The following is a 15,910-nucleotide window of genomic DNA, read 5'->3' as shown; positions in this document are numbered from 1 at the left end:
AAATACTTTTTATGCTATTGTATGCTAAATGTTTTTAAATGTAAGCAACTAATTTAGACGAGCAAACTGGGTGCCGGTGTGGTGAGAAGTTCGAGCTCGGCCAGATTCGGCTCGAAGTCGTTCATCTTCGGATGTGTGCTGTTACAAAAAAAGCCGTGCACACCGCCAAGCGAAATGGGGTCTTGCGGGGTCAAGATGGCGCCGCGTTAACAGCAACTTCATCGCGCTCTTGATCTATTATATATGCGGTGCTTGAAGCTTTGACTTTCCATGTTCAGTTTTTTTATATAACTTGTTTCGGAAGCTCAGCACATTCTGTTAAGACGGCCTTTAATGATTTTGGGACCCTTTTTAAAAGTTTTTTGTTAGTTTCCACGCATGGGATAAGTAGCTCGGTTGCTACAAACATGGAGGAGGATATGGACACGGCCTCTGTTGAGACTTCTGCAAACAGCGATAATCTCAAGATACACAACTATGCAAGACGCCTAGAAAACGCTTTTGGGAGCTCTCCGGACACTCCTAGTAAGTCCCCTGGTCAGAAGAAATCTCGAACAAACACTCCTGACACGGTATCTAATTCTGTGCTGCTAGCGGCAATCGAAAAGGTTAGCAAGTTACAAGAAGAGTCGTTAGTAAAACTGCAGTCCGTCGAGGTGTCGGTAAAGGAAAACACATCTTCAATCCGCAAGCTCACCTGCTCGCTTGAAGCCATTAACAAACAGGTGGAAGACGTGACGGAGAAGGTGCTTTCTCTGCAATCAAAGGTTGAGAACCTGGAAAAGGAAAACAGGTTTCTCAAGGAGAAATGCAGTGGATTGGATAGCTACAAACGCAGATGGAATCTTTACCGACTTTATTTCACGCAATTCTGACTTTATATCTCGCAATTCTGACTTTATAACACGCAATTGCGACTTTATTTCACGCAATTCTGACTTTATATCTAAAAATTCTGAGAAATAAAGTCAGAATTGCGAGATGTAAACTCGCAATTGTGAGATAAAAAGTCGAAATTATCTCTTAAAATGTTTTATTCTGTGGCGGAAACAAGCTTCCGTACAAAGGAGATACCTGTTGCCTCAAAACATTGAATTCACTGTTACCTTGCGGATGGCTGATATGCCCCATGTAGTTACATTGGAGCTCATTTTTAATGAAGTTTCTCAAAAGTAATGTAATCGGTGACATTTTTCATTTTAGGACCTCATTCTCATAAATCTACAATACAGAGATAAAGAAATTGTCTGTTACAACATCACTGCCTTACTTAATACCTGGATCAGTATATTTAGTGTCAGCTTGTGATCTTCATTTGTCACATATGTTGTCTTACAGTAAAATGTGGACTTCACATTCCTCATTTTTGAGTTACTAAGAAAACAAACAGTATTTTTTTTTTAATAGAATTGTCTCTAAAACAGAGCAGTTGGCTCAGTCAGTCTTCATAAGTGAAGATAAACCTACCAAACATGTAAAACACTTTGGAGTATTGTGCACACCAAACAGTGATGCATGTCACACACATAACAGATTATAGGATTTTATTGTCTTAAAATAACAATTAAGGCTTTCCTTGCATTGTAGTTGACTAGCATTAGCCTACTGTGATGTAATGAAACCCCACTAAAACACAGCGATTGGAAAACAGCTACAGGGGTCTTAATGTGTGTCTTTGTGTCTACAGTTCATCTGCAGAACCAAAACATCTAATTGCATATTTCCTTATTGTGTTACAGTGGAAAGAAGTGGCCATTGGAGTGGGTGGCGGATATGGACACTTGTTAGTGATCCCATCAGGTTCCCAAGAAGGTGCTGGAGCACTGTTATGTTTTTTTTTGGTTTCTTTCTTTCTTTCGTTCTTTCTTTCTTCTTACTGTTGTGAACATAAACGCTTCTTGCGACTGGACCCTTTCATTGCCTCTTTCAGGTGTATTTAATTTTGCACTTTATATTGGGTATTAATACTTTCATGTTTTGCACTCCAATTATTGTCAGTTATGAGCGAGTTTAGTTATGATTTGTCGTTGTTTACTGTGCTTTCATCAATAAAACATTGAGGAATGAATTTGTTCTTTATTTTCAGACACACTATTTATTGAATTGTACACTTCATTATATGAGCATCCAAGACAACATAAAATATATATGGGAATTTATTCAGAGAATAGTAAACATTTGTAGCTTTTGATCCTTAACTTTTCTCTATAAAGAAACCATACTGTCTCCTATGAATAACACATGATGTCCTGTCAGTGTTGGGCTATCGAAACATATCAATCATCCACACTAATTAATTGATCACATATTTTGCCTACACATTTCATCTGTCAAACAATGGAAATGCCTTCGCATACAGCACCATGATTCTAAATGGCAACCTGTTATACAACTATACAAAGCTTTTTTATGTAAAGATTGACAAATTTGGGAAATAACGAATTTTTTGATTTAAATATATGTAAAACTACATTACATAATGTGTTGAGTAATCGTACCATAATTAAAAATAATGTGAACTGTTGTCCTACCAATCACATTGTGAAGTTTTGCTCAATAAAAATGGTTTTAAAAGTGTGCCGGTGACCTCATAAAGCATTGCACATATGTGTCGTGTCATTATGACGTACAGTTTGTGACTTTACTTTGTCCTGGATGGAGCTGTCCCTGGATTCCCCTTCCTCTTCAGATGGCACTGTTATTACCAACAGTGTATAGATTACTTTTACTAAGATTACTGCAAACAGATGTCTTTCATTAACAAGGTAATGTACAGGAATACATTTATAATCTTAGCAATTACATTACAATTACTATTGTAATCAAATTATCTTTACTTCAGTTACTTGAGCACTGGACTTTTGAAAGATATCATGAGAGCTGAGGTGTCTTTTGGTAAAGGACCAGGTTTTAATATGTTTATTTTTTTTGTGAAACTGACCCTGAATCAGACCTCATGATGTGGTGTCTTGCTCTGCTTGTGGTATAGGCTGGACTCAGTGAGATTTCAAAGTAACACAAAAGTAATTAGTAAATCTAATTACTGTATTGCTCTTGGAGATATGGGAAGGGTAATATAATGTCATATGTAAGGTAAATTAGATGACGATTGTCTATGTAGCCACTTAGCCATATGACCACAGCATAAAAACACTTAATTATGAACTATAAAAGTATGGACTGGGAGGATGGACACTGGATATCTATAATGATTTTTAATGTAACTCACCTCTGTATTTTAATTCATATTGAATCAGATCACCCTGAAACACCTTTTTATCAGGTTAGGGTTTGTGAAAAAGAAACGTTCCAAGAGGCCCACAGTGACATCTGTGATTCAAATAAGTCAAAATAAACTCCGATCATATTTTGAGCTATTTTTAAACATTCTCAGTGGTCTTTAAATTATGAATATGCCGTTTTTAGCCAAAATCACAAAACCTGTGCCGTTTTCTTGGACTTCGCTTCAGCAGAGCGGCAGTATAGTAGCTCATTAGCAATTCACCTCTGCGTTGTGGGCGAAGCCGTTGGCACGGAGACGACCCTCCCCCTTAGTAGATTATATGATGCTATAAATTACTTATTTACAATTGTATTGATCATTATTTTGTCTCCAATATAGGCCACTGTCCACATAATTGATGCTGTCTGTATTTTTTCCCCTGTAGGTTGTTGTCAAACTAAGGGTTCTACTGCAGCCTCATCCACCCTGTATGAGCCTCAATATTTTCAGAGCCCTCCATGGCCCTATGCTAGTAAATGTTTATAATGCGTAAGTAAAATACTGTTAAACAGTTCGTGCACATCAAAAGATGCATAGGGGAAATCACAAGATCCCACATCGTGTTGTCTCAAAAATGTCTGCATTTCAGATTTTTGTAGTACAAAATATTGCAACAAATAATGATTTACTAAAACAGTAATCACATTTTATTTATATTATTATTAAAGTATAAATTTGTTATATACATTCTGTGATAAACACCAAAAATGTAAATCTTATCAGATGGATGATCACAGGACAAAATTTAACAATAGTCTGCAGTCTAGGGACATAGCTTTGTAAACAACTAAATATAATTTACAATCTTGCATTTTTTTCCCAGGCAGAGGAGGTATCTGGCCTACCGCCAGTTTGTCAGCTGGGTGTGGGGGTACTTGGGCCATGGCAATAGGATAGTGATCCCATCCTGTGTTGTGGTCAGAATCCGCCAGCGGTATCCAGACCCTGAGGGAAATTATGTTGGCTTCTTACACCACTAGATGATTGCCTTTATTCAGATGAAGAATAAAAAGAAATAAAAAGATTTTGAAGAAATAATTGTACTTTACTATTCTCTTGAATTATAAAACTATAACTATATGTCTGTTAATGATTGAAATTAAACATCATATGAATTAAAATAATCAACCAGAATAGACTGCCATGACATTTGTGTTTGACGTCTGCCAAGACGCTAAATAAATAAAGTACATCAGTGGCTGACGCGAGATACATAGGCAGCAACAGCCTCTTGCTTGTCTGGTCTGTGGAACTGAGAACACAGGGTGTCTGGGATCTTCAGTTCCTGAAGCTCAACAGTGAATTTTGCTGGTTCATGCAGCACCTCGTCGAAGAAGACGCGCATTAGGTTGTCCACATAGGCTGGGAAGAAAAGATAATCATTAATCTGTATGTACCAAAAAATAAATAAAAATAAAACAATTATTGATATGTCTTTAATCCACCATATGATGGTTTTTTTCTTCAGTGGCTGGATCGTGTGTTTTCCTTTCTTTGTGCTTGGGGTATTTGATCTTGTATGCTGGTGTTCCGTCTCTAGACGTCAGCTGGTCCCTGTTTCCATTTTCATTAAAATGCAGCGAAGCGAGATACAACCTGAAATCACAAATATATAAAATGGCCATCCAAAAATAAATTCCAACCTGGATTCAACTAAGAATATAGATGAGAGACAGGTGTGTGCTTTTCCAAATAACAAATAAATTGACTATTCTGTTTACCTGCATAGCATTCCCCTGTAGGAGAAGACGACATTTTTGGGGGCAAATCGCAGAATGACGCTGTGGAAACCCTCAATGGCCGATGTTTGGTGCCTTGGGCTGAGTTTTGCCACACCTTTTAAGAGGTATTTGTTTGACACAATCCTCTCTAGTTTAAACAAAGCCGTTGATTCTGCAATTAAAATATTGATAGCATTAATATTAGAATATTCTTTTTCCCTACACATTATCCAATATCACTTTTAGGAAAGTTGTGCAATAGCACAAACAAGTTGGCAAATTAATGTTGATCTGTATTATTTATAGCAAACAAAGGTATGGATACCAGTACACTACATGATCTTGAGATTACATGCCTGATTTCAACCACTTTTTGGGGCGGCTTCCATCCAAGGCAGGGTGCAGACACTCAGGGAAGAGGACGTTGTCATGGCTGTGGATGTTCTGGACATGATTACTGAACGATGTCCACTTAGCTACAGCTTCTTCACCCGATGAGGAAGAGATGGCACACCAGTACAGATGGTTTCCCAGGCTCTGCTGCCATCTCTTTAACTCATTGCAGTCCTTCATCTTTGCCAGAGCCTCTACTTTCTTCGAAACACCTGAATGGCGAGAATGAGCAAATGGAAGTCTGTTACTTGGGACCGTGTATATCACAGTTCAAGAACCATGTGAATAACAATTTTTAAAATTTACCTCACCTTTGGCAACATGCCAAACATCATAAAAGTGCTCAATATCGTTCCTCTCAATTCTCAAAAACTTCTGGATTTGAGAGTGTCTGTCAGTGACAATTGATGCAACTTTCACAGCAGATTTTTCCAGGAAATCGAGACTCCTAATCAGGCCCTCTTTCTCCATTTTGGCACTGCCGCCACATTCGTTACTCTGTGGGGTTAGAGAAAACAATATTGCACAAACACATGATTTTTTTTCTATTTCACATCAACATTCTGTCATAGGTGAGATATTAAAATAAATGATTAATGCAGAAGGTCAGAATGTCATATTCACCATGTGACATTTATTTTCATAGGTTTATTTTAAACTATGTGAATTATTCAGGTTTTGCACATGAGCATAAATGAATAAAATCTAATTCAGAAATAAATTAAATGTTTTTATTGGGCTCCTAGACTTCTGGGGGAAATCAAACTTTACCATTTCTATGTGAGCATGTAGTCCAAACGGGCTCAACCCTCAAAAAGTGTGAATGGGTGCTCAATCCTCAAGCAATTAAATGACAAAAAAAATGCACAAAAGTACAGGACAATATCCTGTACCTTTTGGACTAAGTGGGCATGTGCCATAATCTCACCAGCACCAACTGGACATCAATAATTTTTCCCGTGTTGAGGTCCATCAGTGAGTAAGAGCCATATTTTGCACAGTGTCCCGGGCTGTCGGCTCTCATGTCACCCCCAAGCTCGGCTCCCCCAGGCCTACTCTTTGTTTCCTGGATCAGGTCTGCTTGGGTCCGCTTCCACACAGCGAAAACACATGGCTCCATAAATGATGAGGCATGGAGGAAATATGTGCTCTCTCTACTATGTTGCAGACTTTGAGTGCAGACAGAACCTGTAACACAACCAAATCTTGATGAGTTGATTATGTTTTGAAATTAGACATTAGAAATTACACACACATACTTCCATTAATGCTGTGTATTTTTATCCACTTCTTGCTACATTTATGCACATTTATGTACTGTTACTTACTTTGCTGATCTGTCTAAATGACGTGCCAGTAAAGTGTACTGCAGCAGATAACTGCAGGTTGCCTGCTGGGGTGCTGCCGATGATCGGCTGACTTTTCCACTGCCTGGAGTAGTCACAGAAAGGACATTTCTGTCTGATTGACAAAAATGTTCCCCTGACATGCTTCTCCAGCTCACATGTCCGCTGACAGATTGGACAGTCATGGAACAGAGCAAGGAGGCAATCTTCATATACAAGATATTTTACAATATCTTGTATTGGTGTTGGAGGGCTGTGGGGTGGGTGGAGGGTGAAACTTTTCATAAAACATAATACATAATACAGCAATTCGACTACAAAGTAATTTAAAAAAGAATATTTAAAGAATTGTATTATAAAATAAAGGAATTCACATCAGCAATATCAATCCATTTTCTGAGATCACAAAATGAGTAGATTGTGAAGATTATTCGTATTTGTAGTTAGTGTGTAAACCAGGAAAAAAGTTTTTTTGAAGATATGTAAAAGATGCAGATTTTTGTCTAATTGGCAGTGAGTGATCACCTGACTATGGTTGAGTCAGTCAAAGAAGACATGCTGGGGTGATATGTTGACTGAGAACTGTCAACTGGTTCTTCCTCAGCATCATCCAGATCCTCTGTGTCATCCAGCAATGTCTCAAGGCGTCTCCTTTTCAAAGGTGGGGGCCTTGTCTTGTCCGGTGTTGAAGTAAAGCCTCCAAACTCTGCTTTCACCTCAGTATTGGTTCCAAAGGAACTGGTGGATGGATTGACTTGGATAGCTGTAATATGACAATTTTAAATATGAACAGACATGTATTACTATGACTACATATTACAGTCCAGGGGTCAATACACATCCGGTGACACTATGCCAATCATGTAGGACAGATAATGACAGCTTTAATTTCAGCAAGTACCGGTAGTAGAGTTGTACATAACTTAATTAATGTAGTTCCTAACACACAGCAGCCTGCATACAGACACATATATGGGAATAAACAAAGAATTATACTAAGACATCACCAATGAACACTAGCACAGATATTTCATTCTAAAAATATTAAAGACAATAGAAATCATTAGATCATGTCATTACACAAATCAACACTAACCTTTACTTCGAATGGATTTTGAGAGTATGCTCTGACAGCTGGGTGGCCACAGTTGCCCTTCCCCTGTTCTGTGGCTCCCACTGACAGCCGACATCTCTTGTCTGTGTGGCAGCCGCAGAAGTGACGTAACAATAGTCCAAAATAAAAGCACTGTATTAGACATTCATTACACTTCAAAAAGTTTTTTGTTTTCCTTGAAACACACCTGCAGTCCAGTCATAATTGACACGCAGTCTAAATGCATCCGACCAGTTAAAGGGATACTCCACTTTTTTTGGAAATAGGCTCATTTTACAACTCCCCCAGAGTTAAACAGTTGAGTTTTACCGTTTTCGAATCCATTCAGCCGATCTCCGGGTCTGGCGGTACCACTTTTAGCATAGCTTAGCATAGATCATTGAATCGGACAGGACCATTAGCATCTCTCTAAAAAAAAATGACCAAAGAGTTTGGATATTTTTCCTGTTTAAAACTTGACTCTTCTGTAGTTACATCGTGTACTAAGACCGACGGAAAATGAAAAGTTGCGATTTTCTAGGCTGATATGGTCTTAGTACATGATGTAACTACAGAAGGGTCAAGTTTTAACTCTGGGGGAGTTGTAAAATGAGCCTATTTCCAAAAAAAAAAGTGGAGTATCCCTGTAAGAAGCACTCATTTACACTGCTTCAAAATCACTGTCATCTGAACTCTCAAAATCAACTTCTTCATGGTCCTCTGGTATCTCCTCGGGCCCATCCTCCAGCAGAGAAGCAGCATTTGGTCCTAAAGCCAGGCTGTCACTTGAGCATACGACTTGGAACTTCTCCTCTACATCTGCAAGCCTTTTCTGAAGAAGACACAGGAGCCCGCGATGACCCTCTTCACTTAAACTGCCTAGAAGGAAAAATTAAAAGCGAGGCATGACAATACTTCCATTGTTGTTGAGCGATTCATTAACTGACTTTACTAAAGAACTACAGACCATTTAGATCCAGCCACAAGGAATCCATAATGTAACACTTGAGGATCTCAAAATGAGTGAGGTTATAGGATCCCCAAAAGCATTACAGCAAGAATGTAATAAAAGTTAGCTTCTTACCACTGTTTCTGCCAGAAGACATTTCTGATATCATTGTCCTAATGTTTCTAGCCAGCTCTCTGAGATAGGTGCAGTGCTGTCTCATCTCCCTCATCACAATGATCTTTTCCTCTTGAAGCCGCACTTTTGACATGTACACATCAAATATCTTCTTCTTGGTGAGGATGTTGCTGGATTCTGAAGTCACACAAATAACATCCCTTCAATACAAATTTGACCTGTACAGTCTAAACAGCAGGCAAAACACAAGTAGTGTATGGACATCCCATATACTGGTGCAGAGTGCAAAAATGTAATAGAAATTTAATCAGATAAAATGTGGCATATGTTTACAGTAGCATATACAACATATCATTAGTTTGCTTAATCACACAGACAGACACACACACACACTCTTAGAGAGAAATTGCTACTTACCACTGCTGTGCACTTCCCACGGCCATATTAGACTGTCTCCCCACGGAGAAACCGCTCTCCACCTTCTCCTCAGCGATGCGCTCCTCATCTGGCACCGGCTCATTGTAGAGCTTGATTGTTTGCAGGAGTTTTCTCTTCTCTTCCCACAATTATCTTCGACGCAAGTGTCCAATTTTGTTGCTGTCTAAAAATTTTTTAAAACATGATGTACAAGCATGTGTATACAGATATCAGAAAGTTACATGAAATACTTATAACTGACTTAAGAATTAATACATCAAAATGTAAAAAAAAATCTAATGACTTAAAAGGCATAATAGGCCTAATATCTGTACAATTAAAAAGAAGACATTTTAAAATTAAGGACCTAAAAACACTATAATACAAAAACAATCCAGATAAGACATCTGCAAGTAATAAAAAAGACACAAATATTAGATGAGTTTTCAACACACCAGTGTGATTATAAAGGCTGGCTTGTTTTTGATGAACACCAAGAAACATTTGTTCGATTGATTTCTGAAGGTTATGTTGGTCATCACATATGGTACCTACAGAATCTTAAAGCAACAACAATAATACAAGTAAATTATTATGATGTCTTGCAAGTTCAAGTTTATTTAGAGCCCCAAATCACATCAGTGTTAACAGTGTCAAAGGAGTTTACAAGCCCACAAGTTTATAGCAAACAAAAACAGGACAGCGCCCCCTTACTTAATCCTTATGCATGGCAAAGATTCTCACTTCTACAATTGCAGTATTATTAGTAAACTACTTAGAAGAATGTCCATAAAATACTGTACCGTCAGTAGCCCACTGTCTGACATCATGTACCCACTGATGCACGATGTTCTCAGGACACCCCAGTTCACTGCTCAAATCCTCCAGTTTCTGAGACTCAGCCTCAGCCTTTTTCAAAGTCTGGTGTAAAAAAAAAGATTTTTGACTTTGCAATCTTAAAAAGTGAGGAAAATCATGAAAAGCTTTGTATATATAACTCAGACATAACATAATAGCTTGATGTATCTGCTGGATAGTGCAAGATGAAGGCCTTCCCACTTCCGTCGGTTCCACCCAATAGCACGGACAGTTCGCATGTCATTCCTGGTTTTAAATAACAAAATGATGTGATGGAGGAAAGTGCCATTTATGCTCATGGTATTTCAGTTCATCCACGCATTGACAATTGATTTTTAATTTAAGAGAGATGTAATGCAGTTTTATTAATGTACTGTATATTAGAATATTTACAGCTGTATATTTGCTATGTTATATAATATTCGTAATCTCAGTACAAAGTATTAGACAGTTAGAATAAAAAAAAAAAAAAAATAAAAGACAGGTTTCCTAAAATAATATAAATCAGCAATAATTAGCAGATTTTGTCATGTACTTGGTTGTGAGGGCACAACGAGACAGGCAGCTGTTGACCATTTCCACCTCCTCCCCTACAGTTGTGCCGCACCTTCCTGATTTTTGCCACTCCAGATTATCTTACAAATCAGCATGGCACTTAAATTATAGTCATATACAGTGTATTATATAAGTAATAATTATTTATATTTTTTTTAATGGTATGATAAAGAATATGCAGTACCTCACACTTGGTTGAATGAGCCTTGGCATGCGTGACAGAAAGGAATGGTCTCATCTGCAGTAAAGGTCTGAGGTCCAACATGGAGACGGCCAACTTCTCAAGGTAAGGCCAATACTTGCAAGCAATATCTGTGCAACAGAACTGTCCGTTTGTGGCTGCTTGAGCTCCTTCTGCAGGTACAGCGGATAAGCAAATATTTCCCCCCTGTACATGTTAAGAGCCTTGAGTAGCACTCCATGTCTGCAGACAACCACCTCAAGGCCCTCTTCATCCAGTTTGCTTGCTCTTCTGGCCGTCTCACGTGCAGCAGACCACTGACTGGCTCCACAGATCCCTTTGCCGGCAGTCTGCGTGACACAATAATTCTGGTTAAAACTGAAAGTTGCTATTTTTTCGAACTAGTTACTTCATCCATCAGGATGAGTCAGGTTACATCACACCAACTGGCATCTTTGTAATGATCGGTGACAATAAAGGTTTAACTACTACTAAAGAGGAGCTTCAGAAAATGCATCTTCCACTTTCTCTACTCTAGCTTCACAAACTAGTTGAAAGGCAGGGTGACAAACTGCATGCATAGTCACTATCTCTTGCAGAGATCTGCTGTTACATAATGAATGACTAAACTAGCCACTTTGGATGCCACCACACCTACCATATCTAATTTAAACCTCAACACAAGATTGCTTGAAAGAGTGCACCATGCTCAAAGTGCTAGTAACAAACTAAGTGTATTATATAAGCTTATACCAACTAGGGATACGTTATCTATTTAATAAAACAACAATCATACATTGCAAATTTTGGATATAAATCAAAGGTGCAAAAAACTACATATTTTACTAACACTTTTCATTTTACTCCTGATCTCATCAACAAAATGGTGTACATCGGTGTCCTTGGCAATGAAGGTGCCATCAAAATAGGGTTCCTCTGACCTAGAATAAGAATAAATATATATGTTCAGTGTCAGACATTATATGTTCTGATAATTTTACATTAAGTAAAACAACTACAAGTGTAAAACAACTAACCCTTTTGACTGCCGAAACCTGTACACTTTTCTGTTGCCATCTGCACAAAGAGCAAGCATGTTGGGTGTACATGCCGGGCAGGTGAAGTGCTCTACACTGGCCATTTCTTCACACTCGTACTGGCAGATTGTGTATCCCATGAAGCTTCTTTGGAATACGTCTCCATGTATTTTCCCAGCCTGCACATTCGATTAGTAAAGAGTAAAATGAAATAGCTACACTAATATTCTCTCATCTCTACTTGAGGCAACTTTGATCTACACTGATCTCACCCTTCCAAAGAGACAGGTCCTCCTCTCCAACATCCGCAAAAAACCTTGTCTCCATAAACCTGGTGCAACAGTTTTCATTTCTTCAAATGAGCTGAAGACATCTACCGAAAACAGCGTGTCAGCATTCACACGGCCAATACCCACTGCTTATTATTAATCTGCACAGCAAGTTTGGCAAGTGCAAATCATACCGACCTAAATTCAAAAAGAAGAACATTGTAACACACAAGGGGACAAGAATAAATAAAAATATAAACCATAATTCATACCATTTATGCAAACCAAAATGATTGCTCTGCCAGCTGATTCTGTGACGTCTGAAGGGTCGCAAGTACATAACTGGACAGGTCTCACTGTGGGCAATAAACATACTGAAAAGAGAAGTGAAATAATTAGTGAGAAAGCATTAAAACTATGTCCAATTAAGATAATAAAAGTAAAAAAATTAAATAGAATAAAACTTTAATCACTTTACCAAAAAGGTTCAGAACACTACCTTGATTGACCAGTGTATATTTGCCCTCTTTTTGTACACAGCACACTGTTGGCTCAATGGGCTTGTAAATTCCCTCAATGCAGGACTCCCTGTTATGGAGGGTGAGTTTTGTGTGTGTGTGTGTGTGTGTGTGTGTGTGTGTGTCACAATCCATACACAGCCACTCTTGGGACATGCAGTCTCTGCAGCGAATGACGGCAGGAGATGTGCAGTGGCTGCAGTTATTTTCTGGAGCCACATTGCAGGACAGCAAGCAGTTGATGTGATGGGACCTTGCTTTCCGCCACTCATCTTGGGCTACAGATTGGCGCAAGCACCATGATGTGGATGTCGAAGGACACTTGCTGGTGCCTTGAACATCTGCTGAGGTCAGAATGTCCTGCAGTTTCTGCATCTCACTGTCTAAAAGACAGAAATAAGAAAATAATCATTCCTTTCATGCTTATTGCTAACTTGCTTAATTACAGTAAGGTCAGGTGTCATCTTACCAAATGAGTGTTGAGAGCAGTTTGATTGGGTAACTGTGGGAACCTCCTCAGATGACTCAAAAGGAGTAGTGCCCTCACTGCCAACAACGGAAACAACTGAAAAGATAGGTAGAAAGGAACGAGATAACAATTTTCATGTCTTACAAGCATATAATACAGAGTTCATTAGTGACTTAAGGCTATAATAGGTTAATTGACATGTCTGACAATTCCATTAATCTCTAAAAGTTTTTTCCCCTCATTATCTGGACATAATCTTGAACTGTTAGCAGCATGAACCTGACACCGATTGCTTCACTTCCACTTCATTTCTTTGGAATTGCTTAGCATTACAGTGAAGTCAATAACATTAGTAACACATCCACCACCATGTTGTGTTTCTGATGGCACAGTTTAACATACAGTATTCAAAGGAAAATTATTAAAAACCGGAAACAGAAATCCTTTTAAGTTTTACCATGGAAAAAAAAATAAAGGAAAAAGCTGTGCACTGGAAGCCCCTCGGGTTGGTGGTCTATGTTTCAAAAGTGACACAAAACCATATTTATGTTACCTAACAAAAAGCAAGCTGAATTCTGTATACAATGGGCACAAGTTATATTTAGTTAAGAAAGATTGGGTGGGTAATCACAAATAATCCTGGAAGACATGGACTACCTGTAGCTGAAGCACGTTTTCGTGTCTCTCCACTTCTGCTTCTTTTTAGCAGTGGACGTCCTTCAGCATCTCTCTCCACCCATCGGACATTACATTGACTGCCTTTAGCAGATGGTGCTTTGCCCTTCGCTTCCTTTGCCTTGCATGACAGAAAGTGAGCACTGTATGAAAACACTGAAATACAGCCAACTCTTGAGCAGTTCATTCAAATCTTGCTCTCTAATTCCCACTCTTTAGTATTATTACCAATACTGGAAGATCACTGTCTCAAAAAAAACCTCACTTTGGTTTGAGCAAGAAGCATGTCTGCAATGAAAATAGCGTCATCTGCTCTCCCTCTGTCTTGCTGAGCAGCCATTTCACAGATACTATACTGGAAAGGAAGATAAAAACACGGTCAGACAAAAAGAATTGAGGACAGAGTATAGACTAAAACTACATTTCTAAAAATGTTTTGGACAGTGAGAGAGAGAGAGTAATGTGAAAGAAAAATAAAGAATAGAGTAACAATACTTACTTAATGACATCGAAAGAAATGGAGATAGAGAGAGAGAGAGAGAGAGAGAGAGAGAGAGAGAGAGAGAGTGTGTGTGAGAGAGAGGTAGTAAGAGGAGTATAGGAGTGGCTCTTAAAAGAGCCGTTGGTTTTCTTATAAAGAGATACAGGTGGCGGTAACAGGGAAGGATGCTGGGTAAAAACAGGAGCTGTTGGACAAAGGAAAACAAAAACAGTTAATTCTCTTGCAGCAAGGCTTCCTGGATTTGTCATATTATAAAGTAGTAAAGTAGTATAAAGAAGTAAAACCATTGTTAATTTTTAAAGGACTGCCACTGTTGTACCCCAATAGGTAAAACTTTTGCACATTTTCTTCTGACAGATTTATTAACAACAATTACAGAACATAACACAATCCATTTGAACTTTAACGATCAATCCAAATAAATGTATTACACAAACTAGCATAATTATAGAAAATGTTACATGTGCGCTACTTTTCAAAAGTTTGGGGTCGGTAAGATGTTTAATGTTGAAAGAAGTCTAATCTGCTTACCAAGGCTGCATTTATTTGATCAAAAATACAGTAAATCTTTGTAAAAACAAATATTGTGAAATATTACTGCAATTTAAAACAGGTGATCTGTTTTCCACTTGAATATGTTAAAATGTAATTTATTCCTGTAATGAAAGCTAAATTTTCAGCATCATAATTATTAGGACAGCATTTACATGAAATATATATAATATATTCTACAAATATTATTTGTGTAACAATGTAAAAGCCTTTACTGTCACGTTTAATCAATTTAATGCATACTTTATGAATAAAATAAATTCGTGCTAAATAAATAAAATTACTGTTTTAAAAAAAACACCTTAGGATCGATATTTTTTATGTGTGGATCATTTAGAATAGATACAACATCAGTAACGTTTAGGCCTATCGATATTTCAGGATCGAAATTTGCGCATATATTATCATCATCATCATCATCATCATCATCAACAAGCAGCGGGGTTGATCTAAAGTTACTTCCCATCGACCATAACAACTTCTTATAATGTTAATATAACATATGCAGTCATTGCAGCTTTCTGTGATTAATTAATTAACGTTAGCCAATTAATATCAATGTCCATTAACGTTATTGACCACGGTAACGTTAACAGCACCATATTAAAAAGCTCCACAGTACACACACACACACACACACAAACACACACACACAAATATAACGTTAGGCTACAGCAAGGTTAGGATTTCTTAAATTACAGAACCATAACAAAAATGTATGGCTTTGACCGACCTGACGCGGGAATTTTGGAGAATGCAATATATCGCTTCTCTCTTTGGTCCGTGGGGAGTTGTTGGCATTGAGGAAATCATCGCCCCTTGCTGGTACTCAACCTTCATTCATGCGTGTCATTTTCACGCCTAGAGGAGGCAAAGCGTGACATTTCCGGCTGCGTCCCAATGTGCATACTATCCACCCTATCTGCCCTAAATAGTATTGACAATTACTAATGTCAC

General features: G+C 38.1%; 1 protein-coding gene and 1 long non-coding RNA gene across 3 annotated transcripts; both read right to left on the bottom strand.

The window, feature by feature from the left end:
* Nucleotides 1-4,094: 4,094 nt before the first annotated feature.
* On the bottom strand, nt 4,095-11,989 carry LOC311295728 (uncharacterized protein). 2 transcript variants are annotated; one of them, XM_084417228.1, is made up of 12 exons: nt 11,969-11,989; nt 11,782-11,872; nt 10,935-11,281; nt 10,141-10,258; nt 9,793-9,897; nt 9,338-9,521; nt 8,921-9,097; nt 8,502-8,715; nt 7,840-7,940; nt 7,269-7,506; nt 6,726-6,996; nt 6,334-6,585 (listed from the first exon to the last, which is right to left on the bottom strand). In XM_084417228.1, exons 5-12 carry the CDS (start codon nt 9,874-9,876, stop codon nt 6,469-6,471), a joined length of 1,386 nt encoding a protein of 461 aa, XP_084273354.1. In that variant the 5' UTR covers nt 9,877-9,897; nt 10,141-10,258; nt 10,935-11,281; nt 11,782-11,872; nt 11,969-11,989; the 3' UTR covers nt 6,334-6,468. The 2 variants fall into 2 exon arrangements, with proteins under 2 accessions (XP_084273355.1, XP_084273354.1); XM_084417229.1 differs by lacking the exons at nt 7,269-7,506; nt 7,840-7,940; nt 8,502-8,715; ... (5 more) ...; nt 11,782-11,872; nt 11,969-11,989 and adding exons at nt 4,095-4,645; nt 4,729-4,879; nt 5,005-5,176; nt 5,361-5,609; nt 5,709-5,895 and having other exon boundaries at nt 6,326-6,585; nt 6,726-6,857.
* Nucleotides 11,990-12,604: 615 nt separating this feature from the next.
* LOC311296637 lies at nt 12,605-13,999 on the bottom strand. Its single transcript, XR_014628644.1, has 3 exons — nt 13,882-13,999; nt 13,225-13,320; nt 12,605-13,138 (listed from the first exon to the last, which is right to left on the bottom strand). It is a non-coding gene; the product is annotated as an uncharacterized lncRNA (long non-coding RNA).
* Between the last annotated feature and the right edge of the window lie 1,911 nt (nt 14,000-15,910).

The sequence above is a fragment of the Rutilus rutilus genome (genome assembly GCF_951802725.1).
Source record: "Rutilus rutilus genome assembly, chromosome: 1".
NCBI classification, from domain to species: domain Eukaryota; kingdom Metazoa; phylum Chordata; class Actinopteri; order Cypriniformes; family Leuciscidae; genus Rutilus; species Rutilus rutilus.
This window is presented reverse-complemented; position numbering and strand designations above follow the sequence as displayed.